The sequence below is a fragment of the Nuphar pumila genome, chromosome 13 (assembly GCF_984573655.1).
Source record: "Nuphar pumila chromosome 13, dmNupPumi1.hap1.1, whole genome shotgun sequence".
Classification (NCBI taxonomy): Eukaryota; Viridiplantae; Streptophyta; class Magnoliopsida; order Nymphaeales; family Nymphaeaceae; genus Nuphar; species Nuphar pumila.
In genome coordinates this window covers 90,647,710-90,661,828 of record NC_143261.1, presented here as the reverse complement: position 1 = coordinate 90,661,828, position 14,119 = coordinate 90,647,710, and the positions used below count along the sequence as shown (strand labels likewise).

At 35.3% G+C, this 14,119-nt stretch overlaps 1 protein-coding gene across 1 annotated transcript; it reads right to left on the bottom strand.

Annotated features, from left to right (window-relative positions):
* Positions 1-10,084: 10,084 nt before the first annotated feature.
* LOC149819133 (protein TORNADO 2-like) lies at positions 10,085-11,803 on the bottom strand. The gene is made up of 2 exons (XM_089986348.1): positions 11,306-11,803; positions 10,085-10,396 (listed from the first exon to the last, which is right to left on the bottom strand). The coding sequence occupies exons 1-2, from the start codon at positions 11,801-11,803 to the stop codon at positions 10,085-10,087; spliced, it is 810 nt and encodes a 269-aa protein (XP_089842474.1).
* Positions 11,804-14,119: the final 2,316 nt, after the last annotated feature.

The following is a 14,119-nucleotide window of genomic DNA, read 5'->3' as shown; positions in this document are numbered from 1 at the left end:
CATGAAATGGGGTAGCACATGTTGTGATACTCACAAATTTTTTTGTGATTTTTGAATAAAATAAAAAGGAAAATTACAAGAGTTTTGAATAAAGTATCTTGATTTGGATCTCAGTGAAGATCTAAGAGAAACAACCGACACAGACTTAGGTTTAAAATATCTAATTGAGACACACAAGATCTACTAGACCTAAACTATTTAGTTTGAATCTTGGGAGAGATCCAAATTGAATCAACCCATACTATTGGTATTAGATCTAATTAGTGGGCCCAATCTAGATGAGGTCTAATTATGTTTGGATCTCTAGAAGAAGATCCAAACTCAAAATAGATTCAGATGGGTTTTAATAACTTTGGATCTATGGTATATGGATCTTTGAATGATTTGGATAAACCCAAATGAGTTTGGGTAAGGTTTAGACTCATATTGGGAGTTGAACTGGATATGGGAGAGTTTCAGATCTGTTTGAGACCCATGTCTCACTAAGGATTTGGATCCATAAGAGAACCCAAATGAATCTCTTAAAGGTAAATAAGATTTCAAGTCCATTTGAAGACCCAAATGAATCTTACCGAGGTGAAAATGGTTTGGATCTATTTAAGACCCAAATGGATCTCACCGAGGTAAAAATTGTTTGGATCTCATTCAAGGTAAATGAGATTTGGATCTATTTAGATACCCAATTGAATTTCACTAAGTAAAATCAGATTTGGATCTATTTGGAGACCCAAATGGATCATACTAAGTAAAATGGGAATGTTGGATCTACTTGGAGACCTAATTAGATCCTATTAAGTAAATAGGGTTTTTAGATCCATTTGAGAGCCAAATAGATCTCATTAAAGTAAAATGAATTTACGGATCCATTAAAAGATCTGAATGGATCTTACTTAAAATGAATAGGGTTTGGGTCCACTTGTACCCAAATGAATCTAATATATATATTAGATTTAGATTTAATGATACTTAAATAGGTCTCACCAAATCTAAACCCAAAAACACATCCCCTTAATGGACAAATTATGGTTAGATCTTATTTGGATCCAACCCAAGGCTCAAATACCCACCTCCATCACCTTTCATATCACTCGTTAAAGCCCTACCTATACCTTAGCCCCTTACCTACTCCCTACTTCCTTAATGGTGCCCCTTCCGTACTCCCTACTCCGTTTTTTCCTCACCTACCCACTCCCTCTATTGCCTATAAAATGACTTTTATTATCTCTTTTTTTCATATCTCACTTTCTCAAGTGTCCTTTCCCTCCTTGGTGTCGATTTTTTTGGAGTAAAAAAGCTCATTTTTTTACAAATTTGAAAGTGACTTCTAATTAAGCTCTATTTAAATTCACAAAATTGGGGTAGATCTTAAGTGTGAGAGCTTACTATTGAAAAAGTTTATCATTTTTAGGGTTTTTATAATCTTCAAATAAGGTAAGGTAAATCCACACTAACTCTGGTATTTATATAATTCTAATGCATACATAGTTTTTATGAGCTTTTACATAAGTTTATGATAACTTACGTATATGCATAGTTTTAGGCTATTTGACATGCATGAATTTATATATTTTTATAGTTGAATATATATACATATATATGGTTTCAAAAATTATTCATATTGCACGCTTGACGAGAAAAATGTATATTTTCACAACCATTATATTTTTACGAGCAAAAATGTGCATGCGTTCAAAAAGTTTCAAAATTATCCATATGTGATAACAATTATTCGTACTACACAATTTACAAGAAAAATATATATTTTAGCAACCATTGAATTTTTATGAGCAAAAATGTCCATGTGTTAAAACAATTTCAAAATTATCTATATGTGAGTATTTCGAATATGGTTCAAATAAAGATATGTATATGTTCAAGTTTTTATGAACGTATTTTAGATTTTAAAAACATGTAAATACAAATGTATTTTAGAATTTTATGAATGAATATATACATGTGACTCAGGCTTTCTGAATATGATTATTTTTTAATGCTTACATAATTATAAATATGTCAAGCCTGTGCATGAATGAAAAACCAGATTTTTAATGCATGAGTACAATCAAGATTTACGAAGTATGCCATCATGATGTTTATGCTTATATTAATGATATGCTAATGCATCATATTAAATCATGCATATGAATGTTGTTTGCTTAAGATAAGGTATATTAAGTGATGCATGTATGCGATGCATAATGAATGATGCACTGCATGTTGAATAATGCATGCATGTGATGCATAATGAAAGATGTAATGCATATTTAATGATGCAGTTTTGCAATGCGTAATGAATGATATAATGCATATTGAATGATGTATGTATGTACTGCATAAGATTTATGACGAAAAGAATGTTTTAAAATTGTTATGGTTCAAGCCTAAATGAGTGGTTCCTGACCTTGTGCACGGTCAACTGGGTAGCCGAGAACCTTATGATAAAATTAATTGAAAATCATACGTGCTTGTGCTCGGTAGAGGCTATTGAGTCTGTAAAAGATTAAGTATTGTTTAAAGTATGTATGTCAAAAAAGTTAATCAAATGACAAAGAATGTGTATGTTAATTCTTTTGTAGCTTATAATGAGAAGGTAAGTCGTGCACTGGGCTTCATGGGATATTGTCAAGTACAAAAGGTTGTTTTTCCATCCACGAAGATAGGGGATGGCTGCCACTAATGCCGCAGGGTGGTAGTGAGATTGTTTCAGTTGAAAGTAAATTCTAGTATATCAGGTTGCGAGTGTTTGAGTCTCTTTTGATTGGATTATCCCTCATCGTGAGATAAAAAAAAATGTTCAAAGCCAGGATAATAAGCCATCAATTGATTAAATGTACCCCCTAAGTTCGGACACTAATCTATATGTCTGTATTGTACCCAAGGAAAAGTTATGAAAAATGAACAAAAGTGTACTGTATATATAGTGAAGCATGACATACATCATATAAGAAATAAAATGTAAGTAAAAAGAGTTGTATAGTTACCCATGCCTAAGACGAATGTTTCAAATGCATTGGTAAGTCATGTATGAATTGAATGATCATGCATAAGTAATATTATTGCATAGGATATTGAACTATTGTTTATCTATATTGATAATTACGTATTTACATGAAAAGACTGTTAATTTAACTGAAAATAATGGTGTTTTATGTATACTTGTTTTCTATGCATGTATGTTTGTGGGTACGCATGCTATTTTTAATAAGATGTAATATGCAAAATAAAATACTCCATATGTTCATGAGGTTTCATGTCCTTCTCAACTATGGATTCTAGCATGAGATTATGATTAAACTAGTTAAACACGTGAGTGTATGACACATCACGTCTACTTAGTTACTTTACAAATAAATGCATTCCTGATTGAAATATATCACTTATGTGTACCATGATTGATATATATCCTAGATATGTGATTAAATAGATTATGTTATCATTAATGAAATATATGTATTGTCTTTGAACACTCACTATATGTTCTGGTGTAAACCTATCAGGCTTTCATGAGTAACCATTTTTATGGGTTTTCAAGTGAAGTGTGATATATAGCTATAGAGTAAATGTAAGATGATGAGGCAACGTCGAGAGCTAGTCATTTTCTTTTCCTTAGATATATTAAATTGAGTCTTATCGTTATTGTGTGGAATGTAACATGCCTAACGTTTTGAACCCAAGTTTAAAAAGGTTTTCACTGATGATTGTAATAATAAAAGAAAGGTTTTAATTTTCACGTGTTTTCAAAGGATAAAATCTCAAGGTGTTACACATGTATTTTGTGCAATCACATTGCATCTGATCTCTGAGCATGCAGACCAGTTTGCAACCCATAGCTCAAGCAGAAACCAAAGCTCACTCTCGTACCAACACAGGACATGGGCCCAACCATGCTCCACCCTGATTTCAAAGCAACTATGAAAGGAAACTAGAAAATTTTACATGTTTGAGCTGATTTGTTTGGCCCCAAAGGGGTTTGGTGTAGTGGGATGAGAGCTAGGCCACTAGGCAAGTTGTCTCACTACAAAAAAAATCATATTTACTAGCAAAACATTTGCACTTGTAAAAGCCTCACCGATAAAGCTTTTACTGACACAATTTACATTTATGAGTGAAAAACACTTTCACTGGTGCAACTTTTGCACCAGAGAAACAAGTTTTTACTTGCTCAAAGTGAGATCCAGTGAAACCTTTTTACTAGTGCAATATAAGCTAGTGAAAACTTTTCGTTGGCGCATTTTTAGTGCTAGTGAAACTTTTTCACGGCTGCAAATACGACGCTAGTGAAAAGATTGTTTCTCATGTGTAAGTCCTTCACTAGTGTTGGACTTGCTCCAGTGAAAACATTTACTAGTGTAGTCTTAGCATCAGTAAAAACTTTTACTGGTGCACTTATTTAGTGCGCTAGTAAAAGTGGAAATATAAAAAATATAAAAATAGTGGTACATGAAGAAATAAAACTAAAACACAACATTTAAGCAAGGAAATGGTAACCTCAAAAGAAATTTTTATTTTGCAAAAAACCTTCTTGGTATTATCAATACTTGAAGAAATGGCTATTAACTTAATTTGGAGTCTTGAACATTTTAAAAGGAAGGCTAATTTTGAAATAAATTACCATTAAGCAATGTCTTTGGTAGGAGCTTCACAAGTGTAGAAAATCTGATAGCAAAACATGCATCTAGCTCAACTTCATAAAACTTTCCACATCTCCAATGTACTAGAGCTCAAACAATAGGTGTCAAATGTTGCAAAACTAGAGTTGAAAATCATGAAATGGTATTTGATCCAAATTTGTTCAATAAGACCTAATAATGAGTATCATACTCATTGTTTGGCTGTTGCTAGATCTAGGTTCAAATCTCATGGGCATCACTCCTTGTGCAAGCCCACAAAGTTTTACTCGGCCAAAACAACGATCTTAAGTACGACATACATGGACAATACAACTAGGTCTATGATCTTAGGGGTGGTTTCTCTATGTAAATATAAAAAAAACTGGTTTGTGTGAACAATCCTTGTCCTCCTGAACCCGACCTTACTTGGATCTAGAGGAGGGTCCAGGTGGATCATGACCAATCCATAGCCCTGCATAAGCTCATTATGGTCATGTTTTTGCTAGGAATTGGAGTCATGGATTGCCAAATTGTTGAGTAGTTTGTGTATGAACAATAATAGGCAGGCCTGAAAGAATGTCGCTAAAGGGGGTGACATTGGATTACCAAACATAACCAGCAGTGCTTCATGGGCTTTCAACTTAAAATGGAATTGATAAGTTTTTATTTCCAAAATGATATGATACATCATGATGAACTCCTTATGCCATGTTGGCTTCTTAGTTCATCATGTTTATTAATTGGCCATAGTCTAAGTAGGCTCCACTAGCTCATGACTTGGCCCCATTTGGAAGTTGTATTAGCAGCCACGAGAACAGATTAGCACCTATGACACCTTTGTAAACCTATTAATCACATTTTTTTTTATTTTTTGGATAATTAGGAGAAATCATCTCACTCATTCACAAGCTTGTTGGTATAAAAACTACAAAAATTGATCGTATTGTATGCTAAAAATAACATATTTTTTGAAATGCGCTATAAGTTTTGAAATCTGCACGATATTCAATTTCACAAAGTTTCAGTTATAAAAAGACCTTTGTACCCTTCACATAACTTCCTTTCAAATATTCAAATATATAATTTTCCCCTAAATATGTGAATTTTCTTCTAAATATGTAAATTTTCTCCCAAATATGTGATTTTCCTCTTAAATATGCAAATGACATACTGTATTTGTAAATGTCCTCTTTCCTGTGCTATTTTTTTTACGAAGGTTTGTACATGTGAGGACATTCACAAATATGAGAGTATTTAGTAAAAAGAGGTTCACATATTTTGGGGACATTCACAACTAGAAAGTATGTGATTTGTGAATGCCCTCTTACCTAATACTTATATGATGAGATGCTAGTGGACTCACATGTGCTAAAAGGCGAAGAGCCTTTAACGATACTTTTGCAAATACCAAACGAGAATCACTTTGTGCTTTTAAAGCATCGACCACTAAAGTTTTTTTTACCTTTAGTGACACCTTTCCAAATACTAGGCACAAGACCCTTTGCTTGACATGTCCTGATATTCACAACCATGAGTTGCAAAGGTTCTAAAAATGTAAGAACTCTTTTCACTAAAATTGCATAAGGAGTAGAGGTAGGAAGACATTTGCAAATATGTGAGGACATTTGTGTGCGAAGGCTAGAACATTCGCAAATATAAAAGTATTTAGTTAAAAAAGGTGCACACATTTTGGAGACCTTTGTAACTCATGGTTGCGAAGGTCCCCAAAATGTACAAGCCTTCTTTGAATAAAATCACATAAAGAACACATGCAAGCGGACATTCACAATTGTGTGAGAAAATTCACATATTTAGAAGAAAATTCACATATTTGGGAGGAAAATCACATATTTGGATATTTGGGAGGAAGTTCGCATATCTGGAGAAAATTCACTTGTGCGAAGGGTAAAAAGTCCTTTTAAAACAAAAAATTTATGAATTTGGACATCGAACAGATTTCAAAAATTATAAGATAGTTTGAAACACGTCATTTTTATCGTACAATACGATTATTTTTCATAAAAACTAGGGGTGTCAATGGGTTGGGTCATTTTTTTTCTTGGCAGAATAACCCAAAAGGACATGTAATTTTCACTAGTGAGAAAACTTACCTGTGAAAGTTTTTGCATTTATTCAATTTGAGGAAACAAATCTCAGCTACTTTATAAGAGGTAGTCTATTTTACTGCTTGCAAACATGCATTTAGTTGATTTTTTCATTGAACCAGAAGATGGCCATTTTGATTCTTTGAAAATCAGTGGAAAAAATATATGGAAGGTGGAACCGTATTACCATGACCACAAGAATCACTAGAACTTCGATAAAGTTGCAACATAGTATAGAAATTCTATTGTCACAAGTGAATATATGGAGATATATTGAACTTGGTGGCAATATCCTTGGAAAAGCTTTCATTCTTAATTAATTGTTTACGATGAGATTTTCTTGATTTTTGAATTCTTTTTTTTTGAAAGAAGATTGTCATGATAAAGACATTAAACTGATATGACCTCGTTTGCAAGACCCACAACGGTCTTGGCAGTTTAGTTCAACTTGAGTCTCATAGTCATAAAGATATGATAGAGCTTTATCATGATGCAAAGCATAGCATTGATAGATCATTAAAGGTTAGGGATTTCTCTCAAAACATATCCAACTTTCTTCAAAATAGTTCTTTTCTCAAGTAGGTCCTTACACATGAGAGTCTAGCACGTAAGACATCAAAGTCTTGGAGAAAGATAAGGCATCAACACAATGATACCAAGGGACTTTAATCCAATAATTCTAGCTTATAAGTCTATAAAGATGAATTATAGGGGTACAAAATTATTATCGATGCATGAATGCAATCCGATGGAAACCCACCTAGGTAACCAGCTCTTCAAGGAAAGAGGTCGAGTGTTGAATACCTTTAATGCTAATAATCTTCATAGGTTGGTCTCCTAAGGAGCCTTTTCTTTTATCTCAAGAAAAAATATCAAAAGAAAAAAAAGAGAGAAAAAAAAGACCTATTCTCACCTCTAGATCTATGGCATGGTGGCAGGTTTCGGTCATACAATTGCATCAGGGGCAGAGGTTGGAATGCAAAAAAAATAAGAGCTAATAGAAAGCCAATACTTATATCTAGACCTATGACATGTAGTAGACTCCAGTTATACGACCTTTTGAGGCAGATGTTGGATAAATGGTTGCATCCCTCTTAGACCGGAAAGCTATAAGACCCATAGTTATGAGACCTCAGATCAAATGATGAGAAAAGTGAGGAATAAAGCCCCTTCAAGTTAAAAACAAAGACTCTAAAGAACTTACCTAGGGATAGAAAATGCATTCAAACACATTTTTATTAAGCTCTAGTCCTTTAGAGTTCAAGCTTTAGTGAAAACCATTAGACCAAACAAGAATGCCTTGAGACTTAATCTCATGTCTCTATAACTTCATGTCTCTATAACTAGTTACTTAAAAATCAAGGTAGAATTAGAGAAAAAAATACTAATGAAGCAGAGTGTCACTATCTTAGACTAACCTAATAGAAAAAAAGTCTAAAGTATAGGAATCAACTTGTTAGAAAGGTTCTAATATGAGCAAAAATCTTTTGACCTTATATGATCACTCATTCATTTATTGCTATCATAGGCTACCCACTCTATTACAAATGCATGAGCCTCACTGTATATCATAAAAGTTTATTGTATTTATCAAAGAGTCAATCCATAAAGATCCTGAGTCTAAGAAGTACACAGAAAGATTTGTCTTTTCTTTGATGCTACCTAACCAGAGTATGCATGACTTCTCTCATTAGGGCAAGAAGTTTTACATCTAAAATTGATAATCTTAGGGAGAGTACCTCCGTCCTAAGGCCTTACTGTAGCAACTCTATTCTATTCATAAACCTACAAGAGGTGTGGGACTCCTAGCGCTCGCTCCCATAAACGCTCAAAAGAAAATCACCAAAAATCAAAATGGGCTTAAAATACATGAAAGAAAGTCATATTCCTCTTGTGCTACCCGTAACTGAAGCTTAACATTTTCTCTCTCTACTATAAATAAAATTGTCCCTGAACTAGCACCGACCTCGCTCAACAAAACCACCACATGGTCTTGGCAATCCAGTTGTTCCTTCACTGACACGACCTCGCTCGGCAAGACCACAAAATGGTTTTGGCAATTCAGTTGTTCTTGAACTGATCCGACCTAGATCGATGAGACCAATAACGATTTTGATAGTCCAACTCCTCTCTTCAAATGCTGGCACCGACCTCGTTCGATGAGACCAATCACGGTCTCAACAATCCAATCTTCCTTCGGACACTAACTCGACTTCTTTCGAAAAAACTGAATTCAGTTCCGATGACCTACTGTTTTAAGCCTTGAGTATCTATTTCTTTGTCAAAAACCAAATCATATCGATTAATGATAAAGAAGGGCATCAGTAGACACCAAAATTTTATGATGCCTGATTGCTAACATGCCCTTCAAGATAAGTGTGCAGGTACAAGAATCAGGACCCCTCTCATTGGATGGCAAAATAGGACCATCATCTATTACTGGACGACAGAACACTGTCTGTTGATGGATGACAGAACAAGGAGTGTAGTCTACTAGGGGACGACACAGAGAGTTCGCCATTCATTGTACCGAACATGAATGGATAAGCCATATCTTATCTCTATCCGATTCCAAACACTTGGTATGTTCCATAGGAAAGAATGACTCTTTTTTGGATAAGTTTTGTATAAAAAAAACTCTTCTGGATGAGTGTACTGAATTCTATAAATAAGGACTCACCCCTATACCTTGAGCATATGAAAATCTCATACCTACGTGTTGGTCCTGTGAGAACACGTCTAGTCAAACCTACCAACAAACTGTCCATACACCATTTATGAACACTTCCGTCTACATGAAGGTGCTAACAGATAAAAGAGCGAGCTTGAACAATAGAATGGACCCTCTGAGTCCGAAAAAGATATTTTTCAGATCCCTAATCTATTTCTTTCAATCTTATTTCTCCTTTTGATTAAGTACTTATACACATTTATATCTTTTGATTTGCATATTAGAATTTGTCGCGGTGCAATTCAAGATATGGAGATTGAAAAAAATCGCCTTGTCTTTACCTTCTCGTCTGGCGAAGGATAGTCAGAGCTTGTAACAACATCCCTACAATTTTAAAAGACGATTTCAAGGATTCATGGTAAGTTCCATCCTCCAAACGTTTAAATTTATTCATCAATCAACAGTATTATAATGCAATCATGCAACATATTAGCAATAAAATAGTATATAGATAGAACCTTTATATGGAAACACTGCTATTTCATTCACAGAAATTTAGGCACAATTCACGGGAAAATTCCACATTCTTTTCTCACCCATAATTTTGTTCCCTGATGAGAAAACACTGCAACAGCAAGACAATTTACACAATGGAATTGATAAGAAAAAAATCCATTCATAGAAAAACTAGCCCATGGTCATGCATGACCTTGCTTATACCTCCGGAATAGATCCTCTGTCTTTGCATTTCGAAATGCATTACACCCCATCAAATAGACAACAATTAAGGCTACGAAGGTGCAAGCCAGGATGATGTCTGCCCTCCTCCATTCTCTCCTCAGGTTAGCAAGCAGGCCCGCCTTGCAAGAATCACAACTGTAGCAGAGATGAGTCTGCTCATTGCTCCACTGCATGCAGTCCTTGTCTGCAGCTTTATTTATGGGGCTAATCCAATATGTTGGGTTTACAAACGTATAGCCGCACTCTGTAGGTGGCTTGCAACATCCAGACTGCAGGGACAATCATGATAAAAACAAAGAGAAAACATATATAGCATTAGTTCAGATATATATTTTCTACTGTCTATTGTACCATACTATTTAGTTAGAAATCATAGATGCAAGCTTTGTCTAGTCAATCCTAACCCATGAATTCAGAGTGGCTTTTTCTTTTTTCCGGGTTAGGGAGTTGCATATTAGATTGTGTCATGTCAGTGTAGAAACAGGCTTTTTCCTGAGTCGTGAAATTTTGGTGCATTGCGAGCCCTTAATTTTTTAAGCCCTTTAAAAGCCTACTTATACGACACAATCACATGATTTGAAACATGCTTTCCACTAAATAAACCATGTAAATCACATCCATATGGTTAGACTATTAAAGAAAAATCAAGGTAAATGTGAACAAATGGTGTTCTGTGCATTACAGTTTGCTGTAGCAAATAATTACCCCATTATTATTATTATTTTATTTTTTATTTTCGTTTTTACTGGCCAAGGGAAAACCCACCTTCTCCTTTCCCATCACCGATTACACATGGGCAGGCCTCTGGTTGGTAAAACCCTTGAGATTGTTCTTGCCAAACATGGAACTTCTATTTTGCAGTAAAGGATGCCCCTAGTGGGTTTTGAACTCATGATATCCCATCAACTTTCTAATATTCACAAGTTGCCCCTGCCAGATGACAGCGAGTCCTTGTTTTCGATCAACTAAATTCATTTATAAGATTGGTCGTTGTTAATGTGATGCTTTTCAGATGTGCATGTCACACCATTCGTGGGAATTTCGCTACATTAGGACAGTTAGAGTTGCTGCCGCCGTTTACCGGGGCTTCCATTCAAAGCTTATAACACTTCTCCTTCCGACCTTCCAGCACTCTACACCAAAATTCAGAAGCTAAAAGAAAGCATGCTCATTGTTACCTCTAAAGGGCTGAGGTATGCATTGAAAAAGTCTTGGGCAAAATGGTAGCTCTGGTTCAACTCAGCACACATTGTAGAGGAGCTCAAGCAAGACTTGATCCGCTCCCACTTGAACGAACCTTCGACTCTTCGCCGGAGCCAACCCGAATAGTCATCTAGATGATATTCCAGGTAAACGCGACCTGGAACCGGGTGGCCCATTCCCTTGTCTGTCACCAAGTACGCAAAGATGACCATGGCTAGAAGCAATACTATAAGAACAACCATGGCAATTAGGTAGAACAAGAGAAGCTGAGGAATTCTCCAGAACCCGCCAATGAAACCAGCTAGTGCTACCACCAATATCAGTATTCCGAGTATGATGACAGGCCATTGAAGGATCTTCACACATGCATTATCCTTCTCCGTTGCGAGCCATATTCCTGCGCCGATGATGGGGATCGAGAGCAGCATAGCAATAAAGTTGATGGCTCCTAACACGTTGTTGCTTAGTGACATCTCTTTGTTGGAGCTTGTAGTTCAATATGAGTTTGTATGAGCTTGTGTGTCTGGAAGGGAGCTTGCAGAGCAAAGAGGGAGATAGCAGAATGAATTACATAACTATTTAACTACTGTCTTTTAAGTTATAGATTGGTTTCCAACATTAAATTGGAAAGCAGTTTAGAAGAACACTTGGTATGCCTTTGTGACAAGCTTCCTAGATTTCTTTCTTCCTCTCTAAGTTCACCTGTTCAGGCTTTATCTGAAGCACTTTAGAGAAAGTAAAGTTAAAGGGATACTGAGTGCTCAAGCATATTGCCATGAATAACAGGTAAACTTTAAATAAATAAAAAGTTTGGGGAGATTGCATCCACGTTTTCTTAGTATTTTTTTAAAAAAAAGTTTCTTGATTTATTACATAGTTAGGAAACTTGTGACTCGGATTAGGATCGCCCCAACCTTGACTCGTGAGTCAGCCGATTAACTTGGTAACTCGGACAGGTTAGGACTATGCATTTTCTAGTGTTGTATAATCCTTCCTGTATAATCACTAAATTTAGCAAATGGCATCAATGACTAAGTTATATGAGTATTCAACTATACATAATTGTTAATATTTATGATTTAAAAACATATGATTTCTTATAACAAATATTCCTTTATCAACATTACACATTAAAACAAAAAATGGATGACAAAAAACACAAAAGAAGCATGTGGAGCCTGATTCCCGACTTGACTCCCCAGGTTTGCCAACTATGGTTTATTATAAAAAAGACCCTTGGTACTCTGGCATGTGACCATCATGTGAAACATGAGCAAGTGCATGCATAGAAAAGTTTTTGCTTCTTTGTTGAGTACAAATCACCAAAAATCCGCCCAAAATTTTCACCCATTTACCAAAAACAGAAATTTGTCCAAGATTGTCAAAGGGAAAAGTTATTTGAGCTCCTGTGTATTGGGAGACACGTTACACTATGACACATGTACGACACCATTTTATTAATAGATAAATTCTTATATTTTAAACTATCACAAATATATGAGTAACGGATATCTGCTAAATGAAATATGCTGAATGACATGTGCTAAATGGGTTTTTATGCTCTTTTGATGTTTTCGGGTAGTTTTAACCCCATAAATGTATTGGGCATGGTCGATTTACGAAGAATTCACACCTTGATCATGTGTTTTGGACTAAAAAAGAAGATTTTTGGAGCCTAAAAAATTTACAAAGATTTTAAACCATTGATTTTTTGAACGTTATAAAAACCCACCTATATGCTAGAATAGAACACTTTAAGAGTTGATCTCTATAAAATCAAGTACAAGATCACATATGTACGGTCACAATTAAAAAAAAAAACAAAAAAAACCCTTAAAAAAACTCATTTAACACGTTTCATTTAGCACGTACCCATTACTCTACATTATTATATATCAAATGTTTAAAAAAATGTGTCCTCTCACAAAGCAGGTTATATGTCCCCCTCGGAACACGTAGGTGCGTGTTCTCGGGTCTAAATGAGCGCCACGTATGTAAGCATGTGGGGCTCATTTCCCCGTGTGTGTCTGCATCACTTAGCAGGAGTCCGGTGTGTTTGCAAAGACTTAAGTATTCTTTTTCGTCATTAGCGCCATAAAACAATGTTTCGAGTAAAGGACAAAAATGTCCTCCCGCCAGAAAGGGTTAAAATCATCATCGTTTTCGCCCTAAGAAATAAACTCCTCTGCTTAAATAGGAACTCCTCACAATATGTCACCCTAAACTTTTTGGATCACCCTTCGACGATGCACCATCTGCTATAACAGGAGCTCCCTTTGACGACACACCCTTTGCCATCGTTTGTTGTCGCCAGAGTACCCTTTAACGTTGTCTGTTGCTGCCGGAGTACCTTTTGTCGTCACTGTCGTCTATTATCATCGGAGCACCCTTTGTCGTCGTTAGTTTGTGAGAAATAGTTGAACTATCAGAGGAATCATCATTCTGTCTATTGTTTATCATGATACCAGGGTGCAAACGTCAAACTGAGTAGACAAAGAAAAGCAATTTACAACAAAGATAATGGTGGCAGCGTCGAACTGAGTAGAGTAGTGATTTACAGTAGAAATCAGATAAGAGAATAGTGATTTACAATAGACATCAGATTAGAGAGTGTCGATTTACAATAAAAATCAGATAAGAAAGTAGCGATTTACAGTAGAAATCAGATCAGAGAGTAGCGATTTACAATAGAAATCAGATAAGAGAGTAGCGATTTATAGTAGAAATCAGATAAGAGAGTAACGATTTACAGTAGAAATCAAATCAAAGAGTAACGATTTATAGTAGAA

Bases quoted from the DNA above. Each gene is read 5' to 3' on its own strand.
- LOC149819133 (XM_089986348.1), bottom strand. From the start codon at position 11,803: ATGTCACTAAGCAACAACGTGTTAGGAGCCATCAACTTTATTGCTATG. The intron at 10,397-11,305 runs GTAACAATGAGC...TTGTCCCTGCAG, and splicing joins CATACCTCAGCCCTTTAGAG to TCTGGATGTTGCAAGCCACC.